Source organism: Lepus europaeus, chromosome 23, assembly GCF_033115175.1.
Source record: "Lepus europaeus isolate LE1 chromosome 23, mLepTim1.pri, whole genome shotgun sequence".
Classification (NCBI taxonomy): Eukaryota; Metazoa; Chordata; class Mammalia; order Lagomorpha; family Leporidae; genus Lepus; species Lepus europaeus.
Window position 1 is genome coordinate 23,379,923 of NC_084849.1, and position 24,106 is coordinate 23,404,028.

Consider the following 24,106-nt stretch of genomic DNA (forward strand, 5'->3'; position numbering starts at 1 on the left):
TCTCAAGCAGCAAGAACTGGAAGTGAAATTCCTGAATGACTATGCATCCCGGAACCCTCTGCCCTCAGTGCCGTCCAATTCTGAGGTCAAGTCTGCCTGTCAGCCATTGCCAGCATCCCCCAACAGGAACGTCTCTTCCGATTTCCTTCTGCTCTGGCAGAGCAGTGTGGTCGCCGGCAGATGAGGGGCTCAGGCTCTGAAGGGCTTGCCACCCATGTGACCTGGAGCACGCCACTCATTCTAAAATTGGGTCAGGCCTGGGTGTTTGGCACTGTGGTTAAGCTGCCACTCGGGATACTCACGAGCCACGGCAGAGGGCCTGGGGTTGAGTCCCGACACCACTCTGACTCCAGCTTCCTGCTGATGGCCATCCTCAGGAGAGGCAGGTGATGACTCACTGCGTCCCTGCCCCCGGGTGAGGCCTGGATTGAGTTCATAGCTCCTGTCTGCGCCTGGCCAGTCCTGGGTGTTGTGGACATTTGGGGAATGAAGAGATCTCTGTCCCATAACTTTTTCCTTTTTAAAAAAGAATTCCATCCGGGTCTCCCACGTGGGTGGCAGGTGTGCTTTCCTAGGCGTGGTAGCTGGACTGGAAGTAGAGCAGGCAGGATGCGAACTGGCCCTTATATGGGATGCCACTGTTGCAAATGCTGGCTTCACCTTCTGTGTTCCATCACAGGCCCCTCTGTCTTTCAATTCACACACACACACACACACAGACACAGACACACAGACACGGAGCAGATCATCCTCAGGAGGTTGCAGCAAGAATCAGCCAAGTTGAGCAAACAGCTCTGAACACAGCAAGGTGCTCCTTACAGGCAGTGTGGTACCGGGCTGCATGCTGGGCCACTGGTGGTCACAAGGACTCGTGGTCAGTGGGCCTCCTATGACTGGGCCAGGACAGATGTTCATTCAGGAGTTCCGGGAAACAGGGCATGCTTGCCCGAGGGCGGCTCAAAGGGCCCATTCACTCACATTCCGCCCAGCAGCATTCCTGGCCTGCAGTCACAGCCTGAGCCCAGGAGGCCCCGGGGGGTCTGCCAGTCTGCAGATTTGAGTGCCCTGAGCACTGACTCCCAGAGAGCAGGGCTTGGAGCATCTCCTGACCCCCTTCCCTCTCAGAACCAGACCCAAGTGGTGCTCAGGGAGTTTCTTGGTGTTAGCCACGGAGAAGCACCCCGCAGTGGACCGATTTAGGTACCCAGACCTTGAAGCCCACTCAGGAAGCCATTCTGGCTCTGGGCCCAGGGCAAACTTCTAGCGACCAGACTGGACACAAGTGTTAGTGAGGGGAGGAGTGACATCAGAGAGGGTGAGAAATGACATCTCATCAACAAAGTAACAGTGTAAGGATCCAGCCGTTTATAAAGGAGCCACACAACCCGCACTGCAGAGGCTGCCTGAGCCCTGGGTTTCGGAGTTGGAAGCTTTGAGCCTGGTTGAGGGTGCTGTGAGATGACCTGATGGTGCAGCCAGGAGGGGGAAAGCAAATGCAAGGCACTGGGGCACTGGGGGCCCAGCAGTTACACATGTGAGACGAAGCAGGAAGTGAGCTTTATTCTCAAAACCAGTAATCAGGGCCAGTGCCATGGTGCAGCAGGTAAAGCCACCACGCGCAGTGCCGGCATCCCATATGGGCACTGGTTCATGTCCCGGCTGCTCCACTTCTGATCCAGCTCTCTGCTGTGGCCTGGGAAAGCAGTGGATGTTGGCCCAAATCCTTGGGCCCCTGCAACCGTGTGGGAGACCCGGAAGAAGCTCCCGGCTCCAGCCTGGCCCAGCTCCGGCTGTTGAAGCCACTTGGGGAGTGAACCAGTGGGTGGAAGACCTCTTCTCTCCTTCTCTGCCTTCTCTTTAGAACGACAACAGGAGAGCTATCAGCAGGCTCTGGACAGCCACAGCAGAGCCTCCCTCCCTGTGGCGGCTAACTCCAAAACAAGAGCCTGTGTTTGGCCCGACGTGCTCAGGGAGCTGGTAACGAACGCTTTACACACGTTCTCGTCATCTCTGTACTGTGTGACTGTAGGAATGTGACTCACCCTCTCTGTGCCTCAGTAAACGCATGTGTTAGAGGAGGACTCATACAAGGGTTATGAGAGTTAAATTATTAAAGGACTTTAAAACAGAATAACAGGGCCAGTGCTGTGGTGAAGGGGGTAAAGCTGCCGCCCGCAGTGCTTGCATCCCATACGAGCGCTGGTTCAAGCCCTGGCTATTCCACTTCCAATCCAGCTCTCTGCTATGGCCTGGGAAAGCAGTAGAGATTACCCAAGTCCTTGGGCCCCTGCACCCACATGGGAGACCCAGAAGAAGCTCCTGACTCCTGGCTTCAGATCGGCGCAGCTCCATCTGTTGCTGTCATTTGGGGAGTGAACCAATGGATGGAAGACTTCTCTCTCCTCTCTCTCTGCCTTTGCCTCTCCTCAACTGTCTTTCAAATAAATAAATAAATCTTGAAAGAAAAAAACCAGTATGGAATAAATGAAATTTTATAAAATTCCTACAGCAGTACATATCTTGGCACAATTAAAAATTCACTAAATAAATATGCATGGTGCAGAGCGAAGCCGCTGCCTGTGACACCAGCATCGCATATATCAGAGCACCAGTTCAAGTCTCGGCCACTCTGCTTCCAATGCAGCTTCCTGCTGATGAGCCTGGGAAGGCGCCAGATGAGGACTCAAACTGGGCCCCCGCCAACCATGTGGAGGAACTGCATGGAGCTCCTGGCTCCTGGCTTCAGTCTGGCCCAGACATGGCTGTTGAGGCCATTTTGGGGAGTGAACTAGCCAATGAAAGATTTCTTTCTCTCCCTCTCCTGTTGCCCTGACTTCTGAATAAATAAATACATTTTAAAGAAATCTCTCCATATCCCTGTGCTCTCAACAGGCAAGGCACTTACTCAGGGCCACAGAATCAGTCAGGTGACGGGTGACCCTGGCCTGCACGTGTCACTGCTCCCCAGGGACCAAGAGCCACATTACCATCCTTGTTCTGTGGTCCATGGCATGCTGAAGGCGTCCTGTGTGAATCTGTTAAACACACTGGGCTACACCTTTGCAGGACTCCAGTCCAGTTTTCCAAGGACAACACAATAAAACACTTCTGAAAAGCTTAAGAAGATTCTATTACACAAAAGATATGATGGCGGCAAGTTACAAACCCTAGGAATCCTTAGTGCAGAGGAGCCACGTGGCGCTGTGCCAAGTTTCCCACTGCCTGGGCCAAGAGACAAGTCTCATTACACCGATTTCACAAGAAAGATCCAAGAAGTTTATTAGACCACAGCAAAATACGAAAATCATTAATGACCATAACAACCATACTCAATCAGCCAAGTGCCTCTTGGCACAATGCACCTATCCTGTACCCCATCCCTGGATCTCAGCTCCAACTAATGAGTGCCTTCAAATCAAGACCCTAACACAATGGGGTCCCGGGGAGTAGCTTCAAAGTCTTGCTACTATTACTAACGTGGGAAGGAGTCTGGGGAATGAAATTCGGCAGGACATTCTGAATGTCCGGAGAGGGCCTGTGTGTCTAGGGCTGGAGCTGGGGACAGGAGACACAAAACAGCAGGGACCTGACAGCAGGTTTCTCTCTTCTACTTCTTCCTGCCGCCTCTCTCCTTGAGGGCCAGGTGGATGATGGCGCCATTGGCCATGTTGTAGTAAGCCAGCGAGTTGGAATCCTTGATGAAGATGCCCTGGAAAGAGACAGTGCGCCTTCGTGTGAGGTCCCTGGCCTCGGACACACAATGTAGCCTCCCAACCCCGAAGTCTGTCCATTTGCACTGCACACCTAGCAAACGTGAGGGCTTGAGGGAAGGCAGGGGGCAAGGGACTGAAGGGCTCTGGCTCTACCCAGAATGCTTTTTCCTTCCTTCCAATCAACTGATGGATGCTCTTCTCCTTTGTCAACTTCCCAAGAAACTGGCCCGACCAAGGCCATGGAGACCTTTGGAGACCACGTGAGCAACAGCCACGCTTTACAAGAGGAAACTGAAGCCCAAGGTGGGATTTGGTCAAGTCCAAAAAGGTGAACACAGCACTACTATGTGACCCACCAGGAAGCAGGCAAAGCTGGACTATACCACCTGAGGTCGCCCTGGCTGGGATGGCCTCAGCTCTGGGTCCATGACCCAGCACAGCACTCCCGAGGCACACCCCCAGATCCCTGTCCCCAGTCCTCGGGGCAGAGGGTTCCCTGGACTCCACACAAGATGGACTGCCGGAGCCTCACACTGGCACGCTCTCCAGCCCTGGCACCCCCCGCCAGCACCTTCACTTCCGGGACGACTCAGAGGATCATTCCCCATCTCCCTGTGCATGGGGGACTTAGCTTCTGGCACAGCAGGTGTTGGGACCTAAGGGAAGGGACTGGCACGCTCTGACGCACCTCGTACTGCAGTTTCTGTTTTCCTGCAGGCATGCCTGTAGCTTCGTGAATCTTCACTTTGATGACAGAGACCTGTGGGGCCAAGGAGAGGTCATTCACCCCCTTGCGAAGGCCAGAAGGAAGCTGTCCCTTGAACCCTTGGTCCCCATGCACGTGATACCGCTGGTGGCAGCAACCCCTACCTGGTCTGTGAGAGGCAAGGTGAAGACCAGCACCTGCCCATTCAGCTTCCATTCCGTCTTATCCTGCATGTTGGGCACCTGGACTTTGATGGACACTGGACCCTGCAAAACAGAAGGGGATCATTATGCCTGGGGACCCCTGAGCCAATCAGGAACTACGTTCTGCCATCCCGAGGGCACCTGGCTTCCGGCCTGATTCTCTACTGACACACCTGTGATACTGCACAAGTCACACTCCCATATCAGGATGTGCTTTCAGTTTTAAAGTCCTCCTGCGAGTCTAGAGCTGAAGTGAAGAGGCTGGGTGAAAATGCTCTGTGACACCCAAGAAGCACAAGTGGAAAAAAAAAGTGACCTGTAAAATCCAGACCCAGATTCCCAACTCGACTAACGAGGTCTCACCCTGCCTGAGCACTGCCTGTAAAACAGCTGATCACAGTGACAGCACAGCCCTGCGGTGAGCACCACACGGAAAAGTGTTCCGAGAGCTGGGCTCTACCCTCGCACTTCGGTAAGTGCCCAAAACAGGAACTCTCTTAAGAAAACAGGGGTCCAGCGCTGTGGCGCAGTGGGTTGATGCCCTGGCCTGGAGTGCCGGCATTCCATGTGGGCGCCGGTTCTGGTCCCAGCTGCTCCACTTCCCATCCAGCTCTCTGCTATGGCCTGGGAAAGCAGTAGAAGATGGCCCAAGTCCTTGGGCCCCTGCACCTGCGTGGGAGACCCAGAAGAAGCTCCTGACTCCTGGCTTCGGATCGGCACAGTTAAGGCCGTTGTGGCCAATTGGGAAGTGAACCAACGGATGGAAAACCTCCCCCCCCCCCCTTTTCTCTCTCTCTCTCTCTCTGTAACTCTGACTCTCAAGTAAAAAATAAATAAATCTTAAAAAAGAAAGAAAGAAAGAAAACAGATTTGGTCAAACGCACTGAAGCATCGGGGGCTGCGGCTGTTTCTGCCCCCTCACTGGAGCCCAGCAGCTCCCTGGGGTGCAGCAGTACCACGGTTCCCACCCTCCTTTACTCTAGTGCCCCAGCAAGGGTGAGGGCTGCGGGAAAGGCCACACTGAGTTCATGAACCACACCCGGGCTTGCTTCAGATGTCCAAGGCCCTCTCACAGAGCTGCGCACCCTGTGCAGTTGGGTCTCCCTATGGCCTCCAGAGATGCCACACCAGGAGACCACCAACACTATCACACTCAGCTCCTCTAGGTGTTAACCCACATTTACTGGGTGTCCCATCAGTCAAAAGCTTCCAGTGGCTAACCCAGACCCTGGAAGCCAACACCACGGGAGTGGAATGAGGTCAGCTGGGCACCATGTGACTAGGGTGAGACTGGATCCCCTCCCCTAGACACCCCAGGCCACAGGCAGCACCCAGGGGTCACATACCTTGTTCCTGCGCAGGAACTCCTCCTCGGGCATGAGACTGTCCTCTGTCTTGAGTTTCTTGGAGGCAGGCTCATCCTCCATGGGAGGTGGAGGGTGAACAGGGGGCATTGGGGCTGGAGCTGGGACAGGGGCCACAGGTGGAGCAGGCACAAAGGCTGCAAGGACAGGAACAGACAGACCCGTGAGTGGGGGCAAGGGGCCCAGGACTCAGGGCTAGTGAGGATGTGAGGTGTTTTTGGCCTATCAGGTGGGAGGTGCCACTCTCCACTGAGTCTGGCAGCCAGCAGGCTCCCTGGCAGAGGGCCCAGGGAGGCTGCCCAGACTGTGCAGCGAGGGACTGGAGGAAGGGCAGGACCGATGGATGGAGCAGGCGCCTGCCTGGGGCCTGACCCAAGTGCACAGGCACAATTCAGTCTATCTCCCCCAGGAGCTGCGGCCCCTACTGCTCCACTGGGCCGCACACCCAGCTGAAGAGCTGGCACTACTCCCAGCAGCCACTGCTCTGCAGACAACACTTGGCCTGCAGCCCAACCCGATGGCCACAAGAGCAACACAACACACTGACCTGTTGGCACGATCATGGGCGGTGGCCGGGGTGCCATGATAGGAGGTGCTGAGGGAGGCATGGGCACCACATTGATCCTGGGTGCATGGATGATGGGTGGCATGGGCGCAATCACTGAGCCCGGGGGCAGCCGGACCACAGATGCCATCGGGGGCCGGGGCATGACAGGTACCGCAGACACAACTGTAGTGCGGACGGGAGGTGGCATCTGTGAGAAGGAAGAGACCCAGAGGTCACAGGAAGCCAAGGGCACGTGCAGCTGGCAGTGAGCCACCCGGAGCTCTGAGAACGGGCGCTGGACAGCTCCGATTCTGCCCCACGTGGCCCAGAGACTGCAGTCTCACACTGGGCGTCGGAAAGAAACTCTGCAACGACAGAACCAGGGCCACTTTCTCCACGCGGGACTCAGATGACCGGAGTCAATCACTGACCCTGACTCAGCCTCCTGGAGGCCAGCAGGGCTGAGACGCAGGAAGCCCTGGGGCCCGTCTCTACCTCAGATCTGCCCCTCACCTGCCACTCCCTCCCTCCCCGTCCCACTCTTCCTCTGTGGATGGAAGACTGGGTTCGAGGTGCTCCATTTAAAGGATTCTTTTTCTTTTAACTTGACTCGCGAGCACTCAGAATTGCTGTTAAAGAGCAGCCACTCTCAGCAGAATTCAACCCCAGGGACTGAACTCTAAAAAGTCAATTACAGGGGCCGGCACTGTGGCACAGCAGGTAAAGCCACCGCCTGCGGTGCTGGCATCCCACATGGGCGCTGGTTCGAGTCCCTGCTGCTCCACTTCCCATTCAGCTCTCTGCTGTGGCCTGGGAAGGCAGTAGAAGATGGTCCAAGTCCTTGGGCCCCTGCACCCACGTGGGAGACCTGGAAGAAGCTCCTGGCTCCTGGCTTCGGATCAGTGCATTATGGCCGTTACAGCCAATTGGGGAGTGAACCAGCAGATGAAGACCTCTCTCTCTCTGCCTCTCCTTCTCTCTGTGTAACTCTGCCTTTCAAATAAATAAATAAATAAATCTTAAAGTGAGTCACAGGCTGGCTGCTGGCTTACCGCGGGTGGGCGAGGCACTGAAGTGATGGGTGGGGCTGAGCTGGGGATGTTGGTGGCGGAAGACGGAGGTGGCGGCTGCTGGGGGATCTCATTGGGCTTGCTGGGGCCAATCTTCTCTTTGGTGTCGTCCTCTGGCACCAGGCCCTTGGCCTTGTGGATGGCCTCAATCTGCTCCTGGAGGGTGATGTTGGCCTGCGCGGCCTGCTGAGTGCGGGCCATGCTGCCCGAGTGGCCATCCCAGGTCACCTGCCAGGGAAGGCAAATCAGAGATCGTCAGGACTCCTGGGACCAAGCCCGAATGGGGCAGACCAGGGGCAGGGAGGGCACCAGGATCCCCTGCAGCCGCACCTTCTCCTCCGGCTTCTGGATCTCCTCCTCGCCGATCTTCTTCCCGATGGCCGTTTCCTCAACACCGAAGATGTCAGTTCGCCGCTCAGCCAGCTGCTTCAAGCTGCTCTCAATGTCCAGACCTGCAGGCAGTCACCATGGGGGCAGGCGGCAGGGATGAGAACTGAACTCAGTGCCTGCTGACAAGGCAGCAACGTGCCTCGTGCGCAGGGCAGAGCGGCAAGCTCTGGCCCCAGCACAGCACGCCCATGCGCTGGGGAAGGCTGTCCAGTCGCCCTACGCCTGAACACCCAGCGCATGTCCGATCCCTGGCTCACACAGGAAGGGGGGCCAGAGAAAGCAACTGCGAGGACAGGATGCCAAGACGACTGAGCAGCAGTCAGGACGAACAGCCTGGTCCCCTGCTGCCACAACACCCTCCCTACGGTGCTGCTCCCCAAGGAGCTCGGTGTCCCAGCCACCAGCGTCCTCATGCTAGGGCATGGGAGGGAGCACCCCTCCTAGCCGTAAGGGGCCCATCATCTATACCAGCGCCTGCCTCTGGAACATTCCAAGGGAGAGCGCCCGTGTAGCACAGAAGGCTTCATCTACCCCCAAAAGCTGCTGGTAGCCACAATCACTGCTTCCTGTTTGCTTAAAGCAAGGCGACTGCGACCTGCAGACTGCCACGGGCTGTGCAGGGGCCCCCAGCTCACCTGGCGCGTACACCTCGTCGTCGCTCTGCTTCTCGCGGATGGAGCGATCCCGCTGCTCCAGCCAGCGGGGGTCAAGAAGCCCGATGCGCATGTGTTCCTGCATCTTGCTGGCAGGGATCTTCTCCCCCGTGATGGGAGACACGAGATACTCATCCGGGGCAGGGGCTGGAGGCAGGGGCTTGGAAGCTAAAAGGAAAAGACTTCTGAGAACACTGAGGGACGGGGTGTGGCCTGGTGAAGAGGTGGTGTTTCATTCACGCATCATTCAAGTGAGACACAGCAACTCAGTGCCACCCTCGAGCCTGGCACCAGGGCACCAAAACTGACGAGGCCTGTCCTAGAGAAGGCGATCAGCGCTTGTACAAGAGCTGCCTTAAGACCTCCCGGTCTATGGAACAAGCAGGGCACACAAGATCTACAGGCAGCTCAGGACTGGGAGCAGGCCATACCTTTGGGATCATAGTCTTTGCGGACGATGACTTGGTCTGGAGTTGGGGGCAGAGGTGGAGGCATGGGCGTCTCTGGAGGTGGGGGCACTTTCTGCCCTTCTTCTTCATCATCTGAACCCTGAAACGCAAAGCCGTGGTAGGTCTCAGAGAGGGCACAAGAGCCACCTCCCTGTGGCTAAGCCCCGGAAGCCCTGAGGACAGCAAGGAGTCTTGGCCCCTGCCAGGCCGTGTCCACGTGCTCAGCCTCCCAGGGCAGCCGAGGCCAGCGGCAGCCGGCCAAGCTGCTTCCTCACAGCATGAATGGGAGCGCTGGGGGCCATGCGCTAGCACTCCTCCCAGGCACTTCCAGCAGTTGGCACCGGCAGTCCCAAGAGGCCAAGGGCACTTCACACACTGGGGAGGGGTGTCGGGGTGAGTCAGTACTCAATGCAGCCGCGCACAGGGCAATGCTGGGAGGGAGCGAAAAAGTCAATTCCCACAGACACAGGGGCCCTTTCTTCTCGGGCTGCACACAAATTCTTTTTGGAGGGAGGAGAGCAGGGTAGCTCTGGAGACTATGCTGCTCGGAAGGCCCGGGCTGCAGCGGGTAGGGCCGTCTGGAAGGAGTGCACACCACGTTTAGAACAGCTCTGGAGCTGCTGATCATCCGGGGCTGGCTAAGAGCTCGGGGTGACGCAGGGAGCTCCTAGGCGAGGGCTGCAGTGGGGCAGGAAGCGCAGTGCCTCTGGGTCAGGGGAAGGCCACAGAACAGGGTCGGCACAGCTTCTAGATCCTGGCCTGTGAATGAACCTGTTTTCAGAGCTGCAAAGAGGCTCCGAGTTGCCTGGGCTTGAGCAGCTGCCTAGCCTCGTGCCGGGCCTGCACCTCCCGGGCCATCGCTGGTCCTGGTGGACGTCAGCCCGACCGCCGGGAGCTGCAGGGGAGAGGTCACCTGCGAGGTCAGCCGCAGGCCCGCCCAGGAGCTCACCTCATCCATGTCTTGCACCTGGGTGTCCTGGTCCAGCTGGGAAGGAGGCTCCTCTGCCTTCTCCTGTTTCTCATCCTCCTCATCAGACTCCACCTCCATCTCGACCTCCTCGCTCTCCCCGAACTTCTCGTATCGCTCCTGAATGAGGATGCGGGCACCCAGCTCCTCCGGCGTGGTGGGGGGAGGGAAGTTCCCTGGAACAGGGTGAGCCCAAGTCAAAGCGCTGCCCTGCCAAAGGCCACCCCTTTGCCCCATCTGTGTGGAGGCGGGAGCTCGGGGATGTGTCCGATTTCTCTGCCCTCAGACGCCCAGCACGATCTGGTGAACAGGATTTAGTTCAGGCCAAGCGGTAGAAATGAAGTCTTCCAGCAACAGAGAGGAGACAGACACTGAAAAAGCCGCTGGGGATCCCACTGCTCCCAGGGAACACGTCCACCAGGTCTCCAGGGCGAGGCCGGCTCCGAGCTCCTGGCTCCCGTCTGGAGGCTCTCCTCACACCTACCTTGCTCATTGGGCTGGAAGTCCACTGTTTCCACCACCACAAAATCATGCCAGTCAATCTGAGCATAGGCCACCCGCTCCTTCTCCTTCTCCTCTTCCTCCTTCTTCCTCTCGCGCTCCTGGAACTTGGCCCACTCCACCCGGTAACACACCTGCAGGGAAGGGCAACAGCATGGCAGAGGTGGGTGGCTCAGCCCCCAGGGCGGCTCCAACCTCCAGGGCCTCCACCAAAGCCAGCAACTCCTTAAGAGCAGGATGCTCCTCTGCCCGCAAAGCAAACTTCCTGAAGCAAACTACAGCGCGCCCAGAGTCTGGACAGGATGGGGAAATTCTAAATGCTACAGAAACCCTCCATCTGGGACCCAAGATTTCTGCTTGAGTTGGCAAGGAGCTCAGGCCTCCCAGGGTGGCAAAACCTCCAGGAAGTCTGTGGCCTCAAGAGAGGCAGCAGTGGGAGAAACAGAAGCCTTCACATAGCAATTAAAACCAGCCAGCACCAATGTGCCTCCAGGACTGACAACCTGGGGCTTCAAAGGGCATCTGCCACTGGAGGGCCGGGGTGGCCTTTGAGACAGAGAAGAGGGAGGGAGCTCTGCTGAAGCCGACAATGGAACAGAAAGCGGTGCCATGCTGGGAAACACGGGGGATCCGGGTTTCTTTGGTTCTGTGGCCACAAGGCCTTTCACCCCAGCATTCCAAGCCTGGAGCGGAACAGGGCGCTGCCGCTCAGCCTGTGTCCAAGCACCAAACGGATCTCATGTGGTGGAGCTCGCACCATTAGTGACTGCTTGCAAGAAATTACACCGAGTTTACCTGATCCAAAACTTCTCGGGGGTTTTCAGCCTCTTTCTTGAGCTTTGTAAATAAGCCTTTGGGTGGAATCAGAATCTGAAACGTAAGAGTTAAAGCCTCTGTCAGCCATGTCAACCAGGGACAAAGAAGGGGCCTTCTTGGCCTGGGCTCAGGTGCAGGAGACGGGAAAGCGGGGGATTCTGGGTCCCAATCCCAGCTCCAGCTGGCTGTGGGGCTTTGGCCAAGTTACTCAGCCCTAGGAACTTGGATTCCATCTATAAAATAGCAACAACCCCACCTAAAGGCAGCACCGTCGACTTACAAAGGTCATTCCAAGGATTAGCAGGAAAATGTATTCAAAGTCTGGTAGACCACCCAGAACACGGCTGCTCTCAGGAGACCCACCTGCTCCGGTCCCTCTGCAAGTGCTCCTCAGGCTACCGCTGACTCCATGGAGCACCCCTCCCTCCTGCCCCACCGCCCACCCCGCCTTCTTCCCCACGGTGTTCAGCACCATCTGAGGCACATGGGCACTTGCACTTGTCTCCTCCTCACTAAGCTAGAGATTCCACTAGGACAGGAACTGGGGCTCTGTTCAGTTACATCCCAGCACCCTAAGTGCTGGCTGACTCTCAGTGCCCATTTACTGAAAGAGCGCACACAGCCTGTGTTCTAAGCAAAGTGGCCCAGCCCTACCACTCTCACTACCTCTACTCCGGGATGCATCTGCTCCAAGTCTTCCATGGCTCAAGACACACCTGTGCCCTCAAGTTACACCAACACTCAAGGTGAAGGAAAGAACCCGGAAAGCAACAGAATGAAGAGGGTTCTGGGAGCGGGCACTTAGCCTAGCTGTAAAGATGCCAATTAAGACACCCCCTTCCCACACCAAAGTACCTGGTGGGTTTGAGACCTGGGTCTGCCTCCTGACTCTGGTTTCTGGCTAATGGAGACCCTGTGAGGCACAATGGTGGCTCAAATAACTGAGCTCTCGCCACCCATGTGGGAGATCAGGATTGGGTTCCTGGCTCCCAGTTTCGTTGCAGGTTATTTGGGGAATAAGCCAGCAGGTGGGATCTCTAATAAGTAAATAAAAGTAAACAAAAAGGGATCTGGAGACCTTTAACACTGTAAAGTCCACCAGGAGAAATGAACCCAGGGCCACTTAAAACCGACACTGTGCATTTATAGCCACCCTCTGGCCTTCAATAACGGTTACTTCAGCTACCTTCATGGCTCCTAGATTTGGTTATTTTCTAAACACACATATCTTTACAGTTCTTTCTAGTTATATATTATATTAGCATATATATTATATAGTTATATTAGTATGACTGAACCTGGAGAAAATCCGAGTCCTTTCAAGTTAGACTTTTTTTTTGACAGGCAGAGTGGACAGTGAGAGAGAGAGGGAGACAGAGAGAAAGGTCTTCCTTTTTTGGTTCACCCTCCAATGGCCGCTGCAGCCGGAGCCACGCCCATCCGAAGCCAGGAGCCAGGTGCTTCTCCTGGTCTCTCATGCGGGTGCAGGGCCCAAGCACTTGGACCATCCTCCACTGCACTCCCGGGCCACAGCAGAGAGCTGGACTGGAAGAGGAGCAACCAAGACAGAATCCAGTGCCCCGACTGGGACTAGAACCCGGTGTGCCGGCGCCGCAGGAGGAGGATTAGCCTATTGAGCCACGGCGCCAGCCTCAAGTTAGACTTTTCTTACATTGTTGGTGGATACCAAGAACAGATGTGCAGATCACCCCCTGAAGTGAGAAGGAAAACAACCTCCACTAAGTGTAGCAAGTGGGGCCAGTGTGGTACACAGAGAATAAGGCCACTTCCTGCAATACAGCATCCCATACAGGTACCTGTTAAAGTCCCTGCCGCTCTACTTCCAACCCAGCTCTCTGCTACTAGCTTGGAAAAGCAGTGGAAAATGGCTCATGCCACTCACAGGAAAGATCTGGAAGAAGCTCCTAGCTTCTGTCTGCCCCAGGGCCAGCCACTGCAGCCATCTGGGGAGTCTATCAGTGGATGGATGATCTCGCTCTCTTTCAAATATACAAATCTCTTAAAAAATGTAGCAAGAAAACCAATTGTTACTGATTTCCTTTGCAATGAATTAAAGATCTGATGATTTTAATTACCAGTATTGTTAGGATACAACATTTTAAAAAATAATTTATTTAATTCAGAAGCAGAGACAGAAAGGAAGCTCCTATCCCACTGGTTCTCTCCAAATGCCCATGATGGCCAGAGCTAGGCCAGGAGCTCAAACCAGGTCTCCACATGGGTGGCCGGAGCCCGAGTACTTGAGTCACCGGTGCTGCCTCTCAGGGTCTGCATTAGCAAGAGACACGAGCTGGAGCTGGCATTGAACTCAGGTACACTGCTATGTAGAAAAAGTAGTTTGTTTTGCATTTAAAGGAAAAACTGAATAAATCTACAGATTTCACGTTTCCTCAGCTGGGTTTGCTCAGCTGCCCCAGAGAAGCCATGCCCTCGTGGACTGAGTGCTCCCAGAGGTAAGACGCCCTCCTTCCCGGGCCCAGCGGCCCAGCCCACGCAGGCACCTTGGTATACTGCTCCACCAGCTTCGTGAAGTAGTTGAAGAGGCTGTGCTGCGGGCGGAGGAAGTCAAACTGGTAGTTGCGCTGCTCCTTCTGCATCAGCTGGGTCAGGAACTGGCGCCCGTTCCTAGCCACAAACTGGGCTGTGAGCTTCACCACATCCAGGTCGAAGGCTGAGATGGAAGGAGGGTCGGCGATGAACTCAAACTCAGGAGGCGGTTCTTTGGGCACGATGGTCTCTTGGATCACCTGAGCCTGGACCTAAGACCCAGAAAGAGTGTAAGGCACAGGGATGCACTGGCTCCAGGGAGCGAGGGAGGAACGCGGCTGAGCAGGAGAGCTGTGGGCCCTGTGTGTCCGTTCTCACGCACACAGCACTGGTATTTGGCATGAGAGTGCTCTAACTCAGAAGAACATCAATTTCTCAGCCAACCATGGCCTCAACTTCCTGAACAGCTTTAACTAGCTGCCTGTATCTCTCTCCTGCCCTGAAACCGAGGGCTAAAATGGGTGGTGGAAGAGTTGACAGGAACATGGCTTATTAAAGCCCACGCAAGGGGGATGGAAATGCATCAAGGAGCACGTACACACAGAGAATCCCAGTGTGCAAAGTGCTTCTATAGCTCCACATGGACCACAAGGTGATAAATCAGGTACCGTGAATCCGCCTTACAAATGAGGACACGGAGGCAGCCTGAGGCCCTCGGAGCAGGAAGTTGCAATGCAAGGTCTTAGAACCCGACTTCAGCCTTTATATCCCACTGCAAAACAAGGGGCTGCCTTCTCCACCACGGTTCGGAGTACAGCAAGGTGAAGGGACCAGTCCAGTTCCACACAGGAGGCAAAGCATGCTGGCCCTTCCTGCCTTCATTCACAGCTTAACAGTCCCTAGGGCCGGCTTCAAGCCTCCTGAGCCCAGCCCAGGGAGGCTGGCAGCACGGCGGTCAGAGGGAAGGGCCCTGGGAAAGACTGAAGGGAAGGGACGGCACAAGGAGGGCCCACAGGCCCCACTGCTCCCTTCAGCAAAGCCAGGTAGGTCCTTCCCATACCACAGCACTCACGGTCAAAGCCTTGGGTAGCTACACTCCCCAACCCCTCATCTGTCAAAGAATCGCTCTGCCGACCTCACGCAACCCCTGGGAAGTCACGGACACTCTCCTAGGGCACTGATCGTGGATCCTGGGGAGCAGGGCTCAGGGAATGCCAACTGTCACTGGGACCTCTCGGAGAGACCCTACGGTCTGCCTGTATAAGGTGGCTAACAGCTTCACGTCTCTCCCGCACAGTTAATCACGCACCCGTCCCCTGCTCGCCTCCCTCTTGGCCCTGGGGAAGTGCTGGGGAGGGGCTGAGCTCCAAACCTTCTGGGGCAGCTGCTGCTGGGTGGCCTGCTGCTGCTGCTGCATAACCTTGGGGATGGCGGCGGAGGGCTCCTGGGCCTTCCCCTCCTTGAACTCGCTGACCTTGTGGCGGTAGTAGGCATGGTAAGGGTCATTGGGGTTCAGGAAGTTGAACTTGGGGTTGTTGATCTCATTCTGTCGTATCCTGGCTTCAAACTCAGGCCCGTTTCTGGAAGGAGGGAAAAAGAACCCTTGTGACTGCTCAGACACAAAACACTGGCCAATCGAGCCTCTTCACTGCCACCACCGCTCACACCATGAGCACGCCCCTCACGCCTCCAGGCGCCAGCAGCCAATGCCATCTGCCTCAGGGCCTGCTGGCCCAGACTCCTCCACCACAGTGCACCCCGGCCCTCCACCGTGTTCTGCTCCTCGGCCAATTCGGCCACTTCCCAAACCTCCACCACTACTGCTTTTGTCTTTTTTTTACCTTTCAAAGATTCATTTTGTTTATTTGAAAGGCAGTCACACAGAGACAGAGAGAGAGGAGGATCAGAGAGAGAGATCTTCTATCCGCTAGTTCACTCCCCAAATGACCCTGATGGGTAGGGCTGGGCCAGACTTAAGCTAGAAGCCAGGAGCCTCTTCCAGGTCTCCCATGTGAGTGCAGGGGCCCAATCCCTGCTTTCCTAGGTGAATTAGCAGGGAGCTGGATCAAAAGTGGAACACCCGGGACTTGAACTGGCGTCCATATGGGATGCTATGACACAATACCCACCCCTGCTTTTGTCTTTTAAAAAAAGACAGGGTTGGAGCTGTGGCGTAGTAGGTAAAGCTGCCACCTGCAGTGCTAGCATCCCATATGGGCACCAGTTAGTCCCAGCTGCTCTACTTCCAATCCAGCTCTCTGCTATGCCCTGGGAAAGTGGTGGAAGATGGTCCAAGTCCTTGGGCCCATGCACCTGCGTAGGAGACCTGGAAGAACCTCCTGGCTTTGGACTGTTGCAGCTCTGGCCAGTACGGCCATTTGGGGAGTGAACCAGTGGACAGAAGACCTCTCTCTCTGCCTCTTAAATAAATAAATCTTTAAATAAACAAATAAAGTCAAAAGAAAATTCTGTTTAAAAAAAGGAAGATACATATTACTTCTTGAAGTAACCCTTTATAACAAAAGGTAAGCAAAAGTGAATACAATGAGAACAAAACAATACTGTCATGTTCAGCCGCAAGTTTTCTGAGACTAATTCTCTTAGTTAACAGGGGAGATACAGCACGTGTTAGAGAAGCTTGAAGAAATACTAGCCCCAGATGGAGATTCTGCCCTCCGGGTGGGTGATGAGAAGGACTGAGACACACGGGAATTAGACGACCTGCTCTAATGCCTGGTCGCAGTGCTGCCTACAAGCTCCTCCTCTGCTTCCGAGGAGGTGCGCACAGGAAGCTCTGCTCGGCTCAGACCTGTGCGGCCGAGCGAGCGCGTGCAGACACCAGGCGCTAAGATGGCTGCTGGTCTCCACTGCTCTATCTCCCTGGGATGGGCCCCCCGTCTGCCTACCTCGGAGACTTCAGGATGATGGAAAAAATGTCCCTGGCGTGTTATTTGGGGAGCTCTGATTAAAAAAAAAAAAAAAAAAAAAAAAGAAGTATTTATGCTATTTAGTTGACAGGGAAAGCTCCTATCTGCTGGTTCACTCCCTAAATGCCTGCAATGGCCCCTCACTGGGGACAAGGCCAGGAACTCCATCCAGGTCTCCCATGTGAGTGGCAGGGGCCCTCACCTGCTGCTTTCCAGGGTCTGCGTTAGCAGAAAGCTGGAACTGGGAGAGGAGCTGGGACCTGACCCAGCCACTTCAATATGGGATGCAGATGTCCCAAGTGGTGTCGTAACTGCTAGGCCAAAGGCCTGCCAACGAATGGTGGCAATCAGAAACTAAATCGGTACACTAAACTTAAAGATTCAAGTTGCAGGTTCACTACTGACTGAATCCCTACCAGAGCAAGTTACCACTCCTCTTCCTAACTTGTGTAAAATGTAGCCAACACCAGCTTCCCTCTCCACCCTGAAGTACTACTGAGCAGATCAAATTACCAAGGAGTCGCCCACATCTTTTTGAACAGCAGCTGCCAATGCCAGGGGCTATTACTCCCATGAAGGCTAGAAAGGGGCCAGTTCCAAAACATGGGAGGGGACTTGATATAAGAGGATATCTGTGGTGTTTCCATCATTCCTGTGGCCAGACCCTGCACTCAAAGGTGCCCCAAACACACCAGCTGGGGCTGCTGCCGGCCAGGTCACTCCACTCTCCTCAGACCTGCGCAACCCTGGTCCTGTCAGAGGCCAGAGACAGGCTGCAGGCAACACTGCGCACAGCAACCCCTACCGTACCACCACACGGACAGCCATCAACACCTGGGCTAGCACTTCAGCAAGTTCCTGTCACTTCCTGTGCAGTGACCAACACCATGAGGTCTCGTCTACGGCCACACCACCCCGAACCCGCCCGATCTCGTCTGACCTCGGAAGCTGAGCAGGGTCGGGCCTGGTTAGTACTTGGACTGACACCACGAGGTCTCAATGTGGCAGTGCACTAGTCCAGCGGAACCTCCTGCTTTGGGAAGATGCGTTTCCCCCTTACATAAGGCAGAGCACACGAGGAGGGCGAGTGCCCACTTCATCTCCACTACTCTAGGCTGCCGGACACAGCGGATGCCTGGGCAGGAGGAAGGCCCAGCCTGTCTCCTCCATCACTGCTTCCTAAGCCATAACCCCACCACGTCAGGGAACAATCGGGAAAATGAAGCGACCACAAGGCAGATCTGTTCCCTCCAAGCTACTCTGCTGCTGCTGATCCGCTCACTGTGAATTCTAGAACGACATCCTCTAACACAAGGAGCACAACTCAGCAGGAAAAGACATGATTCTGACTCAACCCAGGCAGGGGGACTTTTCAAGGGTAATTTCTACTTCAGTTTTTAGACAGGAAAAAAACAGGGAAGGGAAAACCTAACCCAGAGAAAAAATTCCTTTTGGCAAACCACACTCAGCTGACTTCTACTGTATTTTCCATGAGCTCCTAGGAGGCAGGGAACATGAAGCCGGGTCCTGCCGGCTTTGTCCCAGGGCGAGACACTGGTCTGTCCTCTGCTGCAACGTGAACAAACTCACGCTTGCCAATTTGAGAAATGCCCAGAAATGCAATCACCATAGCGCTCACACCCACATCTAGAGGTACGGGTATGTGTATATTTTTAAGTAAACTTTGACAGATAAAATTTTTATTGCCATGGCAGCAAAAGATGCCACAAAATTACCAGAAAGCTATTTGGCAAAATGTTTAAGAAGTGTTTTTTTTTCTCCCCCTTAAACTACAGGCCTATCATTTAAAAAAATGAGATTTACTTATTTGTTTGGAAAGCAGAGTGAGAGTGAGAGTGAGAGAAGAGAGATCTTCCATCCAATGGTTTACTGCCCAATTGGCTACAAAAAGCCAGGAGCCTAGAACTCCACCTGGGTGGCCCATATGAATGGCAAGGGGCCCAAGCACTTGGGCCATCAGTCGCCACTTTCCAAAGGCACATTAGCTGCTGGGAAGCAGAGCAGCTGAGACTCGAACGGGTGCTCTGAAATGGGAAGCTGGCGTTGTAAGCAGCGGTCGAACCACACCGCACCCCAATGCTGATCCCAAGACATCTCTAAAAAATGCTTTCAGCCCGTGAAGTACCACACAGGACTTTCTTCTAAGGCAACAACCTACAAAGGAAAGAAAACACTCAGAGGCTCCGCACAGCTTCATCTGGCAAACAGAAACACTGGACATGCGCACATGTGATCTCAAAGGAAACACAGAGGAGACGGCTCAGCCAGGCAGGCCCGTCACCTGGCCACGGCGCATCCTCCCCGCAGAGGGAAAGACCACAGGGCAACACGGAGAAGTGCTCGCAACACAGGGCAGAAGGGGAAAGCATGATGTGAGAGAACCTCTGTGGGCATCTCGAGGATCTACGAAGCAGGCCAAGGGCTAGGAGGAAACAGGAAACAGTTGGCAGAAATTATTCTGCTAGCGAGACAGAGGATTCTTCACCAAGCACTCTTTTCCTACTTACTCAGTTTTTAGAGTATCAGGGGAAAAGGGTGCTGCTGACACAGTTAATCTTTATCCTATTTTTATTTATTTATTTGAAAGACAGACGGACAGTCCCCATCACTGGTGTACTCCTCACACGTCGGCAATGGCCAAGGCTGAGCCAGGCTGAAGACAGAAGCCCAGACCTCAATCGGGCTTCCCCATGTGGGTGGCAGGGCCCAAGTATGTGAGTCGTTACCTGCTGTCTCCAAGCGTGCATCCGCAGGTAGCTGGAACTGGGAGTGGAGTAGGGGCTCGAACTCATGCACTCCAATATGGGATACAAATGTCCCAAGTGGCTCTTTAACCACTGTGCCAAATGCCTGTCCCTAGATGTTTATCTTAAGCACAACACCTGCTGCCCTAAATCTGCTGCAGCCTAATGTTCTGTCAGGCACAGAGCAGCTTGTGACGGAATTCCCAGATGAAGCCAAGTCCTTGAAACGTGATGGGATGAATCGACACAATCACCCTGGTTGTTTCGTGAAAGCAGACCAAGCAGGGTAAACAATCAATTTCTGTATCTATCAGGAGGCTGGGAAGGGCAGGAACATCTATGAAGTGATAAGTGATGTATGGTGATGGGGATGCTGCCTCGAGGAGCTGTCAAGGTGTGGCCCCTGGCGGGCAGCTGCCTCCAACGAGGGCAGCTCCTGTTCAGGGCCAGCTACTGCTTCCATGAGAGGAGCTGTCTAGTTCACCAAGAAGCCAGAAATCTAGACTTATTATGATACCTCACTTCAAAACAACTGCAACTAACAGGAATAAAAAAAAATTGGGGGTGTGGGCCATGTTGTGGCACAGTGGGTTGAGCCACTACCTGTGATGCCAGCATTCCATACAGGAGTGCAGGTTCGAGTCCTGGCTGCTCCCTTTCTGATGCAGCTCCCTGCTAATGTGCCTGGGAAAGCAGCAGAAGATGGCTCAAGTGCTTGGGTCCCTGCTACCCACATGGGAGACCCAGATGGAGTTCTAGGCTCCTGGGTTCAGCCTGGCCCAGCCCTGGCCATTGTGTGTGGCCATTTAAGAAGTGAACCAGCAGATGAAAGAAGATCTGTCACTATGCCATTAAAAAAGAAAAAGAAAGAAAGAAAGAAAAAGAAAACTATGAGGACAAACAAAACATCCAAAGGCTTAACATGCCTGCTGGCTGCCTAAAATAGGGTGTGTGTAGACCTTCTGGATGCAGGGGCTGTAAGGAAGATTCTGCCTAGGGCTGTGTGGGAGTGTGTAGTGTATGGGGCTGGGGAGGCACTCTGTCTATGCCACCGAGGAAGACAGCAACACCTGCTCAATGCACCTCAGCTGCTTTCAGTCCCATTCCCTCTCTCCTGTCTCAACAACCCCAAGATGTCCTGTTACGCGCTTCAGCAGATGGGGCTTATGAAGCTCTGTGGGGCGCCATCCTGGCACCAGGAGAACGGTCACCTCCCCGCTGCCTCCTCCTCAAGCCAATGGCTCCGACACGGACACAAACACCGTCCGCACCACAGCAGCGTTCTAGGGATGTCCTCACGCCTGTTCTGGAGGCAGAAGCTCCTGGGACTGTGGAGCTGAGTGTGACTCGCATCTTGGCCATGGGTGCTGTGTCAGAGACACCAGGCCTGCCTGGTGCCTACCTCACGGCCATGCTGTGGTTTCAGATGAACGAGCAAGCCTGAGCCAACAGCACTCTGTAAACCCCACCCCATCCCTGTGCCAACTCCCCGCTGGTCCACCACGCAGAGGCAGCCACGTTACCTGGCCACGAAGCTGGCAGTCTTGTCAACGATATTCCTGACCTCGGGCGGAGGGTAAATAATCCCCACCACGGGCTTCGACGGGGTGGAATCCTCCTTTGAAGATGCATCTTCTTCTGGTGGCTGTGAAACAGGAAGAGCAAATGAGGCCTTGGTTTGGGGCAGGATCCCCATGGCTCCATTTTCCCCGGATGCTGTCTGCGAGAACACATGGCGCCGACACGGGCTACCCCAGGGGAAGCTGGGACGAGAGCAGCCTCCCTGGTTCCCTGCAGCTAGCGGTCTCCATGGGACCGGGAATCCGCACTGTGACCAAGTGCCCAGGTGACTCAGACACAGGCCTCCGACCACCGTCTGAGAAACACGTTCCAATATTCAGGTGGCCATGCTGCAACCCCGCCTCCAGCACTGTGTGCGATGCGGGGTAGTCAGTTGTTTGTTGAATAAAGAAAACGGGAAATTCCTTCGGCCTTGAATGCCCCTGCCCTCTTCCTCTTCCAGTCTCAGCCACCATTCACGCCACTGCAACAGTCAACATCAATTATCCCTTAGTCTCTCCCCAGCAGCTTTTCCCCTTGTAAAACAAAGGGCCAGGCCGCTCCGCTCAGAAAACTCCTGCCGCCTCCTCCTGCCCACTTCCTCCCCTGCCTGCTCATCCCCAGCCAAGGGCTCCTGCCCAGGTCAACACCACCCCCACAGCCTGCCACACACTGGTGGTCAGTGGTCGTCCGGGTGGGACCGGGGACCATTCCTTCGCATCCCCCAAAGCCTCATCCTCACGTCCTTCCTTCTCACTCCTCCCTCCACCCAAGTTTCCCGACTGGCTCCCTACAATGTGGAGACCCCCCAAATTCTGTCCTTGGTTCTTTTCACGGTATTTGTCCTCATTCAGCTCGCACAGCCGTGCCCTCCACTTCCCCTCCCATGCTGGGCTCAACAGTCCTGCCCACACCAGTGTCCCAGAGCTTCAGGCCGGACTCAGAGACAGGACTGGGCCCTTTCAAAGCTAACCACTCTCCTCTTGGCTACCCAGTCAATCGGACCAGAAACTTGGGGCCCCTCTCTCTTCCTTAGGCTCCACGTTCGATGGCATGCCGCTTCTCAAGCACAGAGCAGCCCCAGCTCTTTACATCGTTTTGACTCTCACGAGAGCACCGTAGAGCAAGTACTCTTACCACCCCACGTTACAGATGACAAAACTGAGGACTGAAGAGCTTAACAGCTCTGAACGACAGAACCAGATCCCAACGGAGTACGCTGGTGGGCACCATCTGCCATTTCTTTCTTGATGAGAGCTTGCCATCCCCTCCTCCCTCCCACCGCCCCGCCAGGCTAGGTCCCCAGCACCATCTCCACCGCCCCGCCAGGCTAGGTCCCCAGCACCATCTCCACCGCCCCGCCAGGCTAGGTCCCCAGCACCATCTCCACCGCCCCGCCAGGCTAGGTCCCCAGCACCATCTCCACCGCCCCGCCAGGCTAGGTCCCCAGCACCATCTCCACCGCCCCGCCAGGCTAGGTCCCCAGCACCATCTCCACCGCCCCGCCAGGCTAGGTCCCCAGCACCATCTCCACAATGCCTCATCCTCCTACTGACTGGCCACATCACAGCCTGCCTAGCTGAAACTCTGAAACACATGTCACTCTCCAGCTTGCGACCCTTCCTTTTCTACACCGTCCACAAGAAAAAGCTCAAATCCTAAGACCCGCACCTGCTGCCACCTTTCTCCCAACCACACTGTGGTTCACTCCCCCCGGCTGCTCTTGCTCTGGTGTCTGTCACACTCATTGTCTGGCATCACCTTGACTATTTTCCCTAGGGCCTGGGGAAACGCCAGACACACACACAGGCACTTACGTACCTGGGGAAGGGTCCCGCTGTCATGAACCCAAAGCGGTGATTGGTACGGCGAATGCATAAAGACTGCTAATTCCCTTTCTTAATCACCTACCTGGAGAACTACTTATCCTAATAAAAACAATTTGCCTGTCACTCCTATGGGCCTCCCAGCCTCCATCTCCCCTCTACCCTGGCAAGCCACACTGACGTCATTACTGTCTGCTACTGTTATCACGGGGCTCATCATGCCATCCTGCAACTAACTACTTGTGTGCGTGATACTTTTTATCATAGGGCGTATCACGTGGCAATTATTTGCGTGCCATCTTTTGCCCTCAGCTTTTAAAGGCTGGCTTGCACCGTTACCGCTTACAAGCGAACCGGACAATAACCACGTGTGTGTTCACCTCTGCCTGTCTATCCACTCGTCTAAGGCTGGATCGTGACTCACCCCGGTCGAAACGGAACCTGGCTCAGGGTGAGGATGAACCTGACGCTGAGCACTAACACCCAGATCGGGGGGCAGTGGGCGGCGACTGGGGACCACCGAGCCCAAACGCTGCACACCAGTGGGTGGGCGCGATGGACGCATCTCACGCCCGAGTGGACTACTCCGCGATCTTATGAACACGCAGGCTCCGGTTCAGAAGATCCACGGTGGAGAGTCCGCGTTTCTACAAAGCCCCCAGGCGGGGCCGCTGCTGCTGGCCCCAGACCACTTCGGGGACCCCTGCCCTAGAGCGCCCATTTCGCCGCCAGAAGGCAGCGCAGCGCGAAATGCGCGCCGCCTCCTGGGATCTGCAGGCCCGCCAAGCCCGCCAAGCCCTCCAGAGCGGCCACTTCTTCCCGCAAAAAATAACGAGCGCCGGCGCCGGAGGGGAGGGCCGAGGCCTAGGCTTGCCAGCCGGGGTGCCGGGGGCGCGGTACCTGTTTGGGCTCGGCGACCACGGGCGGCGGCGGAGGCACCGCCTGCACCGGCCCGGCCGGCATGACCGCGACGCTCAGGGCAGCCAGCCCGCCTCGTTGTCGGTGACTCTTGCTCTAGGAACACAGCCTCCGGGCTCCGGAGGTACGAAGAGCTCGCAAGATGGCGGCGACCGAGCGCGACGTCGCGGTGAGCGGGACGTCGCCGCGGAGGCGAAGCTGACGCACTTCCGGCCCCGCCCCC

At 55.5% G+C, this 24,106-nt stretch overlaps 1 protein-coding gene across 1 annotated transcript; it reads right to left on the minus strand.

Annotated features, from left to right (window-relative positions):
* Positions 1-3,242: 3,242 nt before the first annotated feature.
* SF3A1 (splicing factor 3a subunit 1) lies at positions 3,243-24,039 on the minus strand. The gene is made up of 16 exons (XM_062182155.1): positions 23,866-24,039; positions 21,103-21,224; positions 15,260-15,467; positions 13,902-14,159; positions 11,359-11,433; positions 10,547-10,697; positions 10,045-10,238; positions 9,078-9,195; positions 8,629-8,814; positions 7,934-8,055; positions 7,586-7,831; positions 6,534-6,741; positions 5,969-6,123; positions 4,584-4,685; positions 4,402-4,473; positions 3,243-3,709 (listed from the first exon to the last, which is right to left on the minus strand). Exons 1-16 carry the CDS (start codon positions 23,926-23,928, stop codon positions 3,608-3,610), a joined length of 2,382 nt encoding a protein of 793 aa, XP_062038139.1. The 5' UTR covers positions 23,929-24,039; the 3' UTR covers positions 3,243-3,607.
* Between the last annotated feature and the right edge of the window lie 67 nt (positions 24,040-24,106).

What these genes read in the sequence shown, in the direction of transcription:
- SF3A1 (XM_062182155.1), bottom strand. Translation starts at nt 23,928, where the DNA reads ATGCCGGCCGGGCCGGTGCAGGCGGTGCCTCCGCCGCCGCCCGTGGTC. An exon ending in TGGTGGAGCAGTATACCAAG is followed by an intron (nt 11,434 to 13,901) that starts GTGCCTGCGTGG and finishes CTTACGTTTCAG; the next exon opens with ATTCTGATTCCACCCAAAGG. An exon ending in CTTCCAGCCCAATGAGCAAG is followed by an intron (nt 10,239 to 10,546) that starts GTAGGTGTGAGG and finishes ACCCTGTTCCAG; the next exon opens with GGAACTTCCCTCCCCCCACC.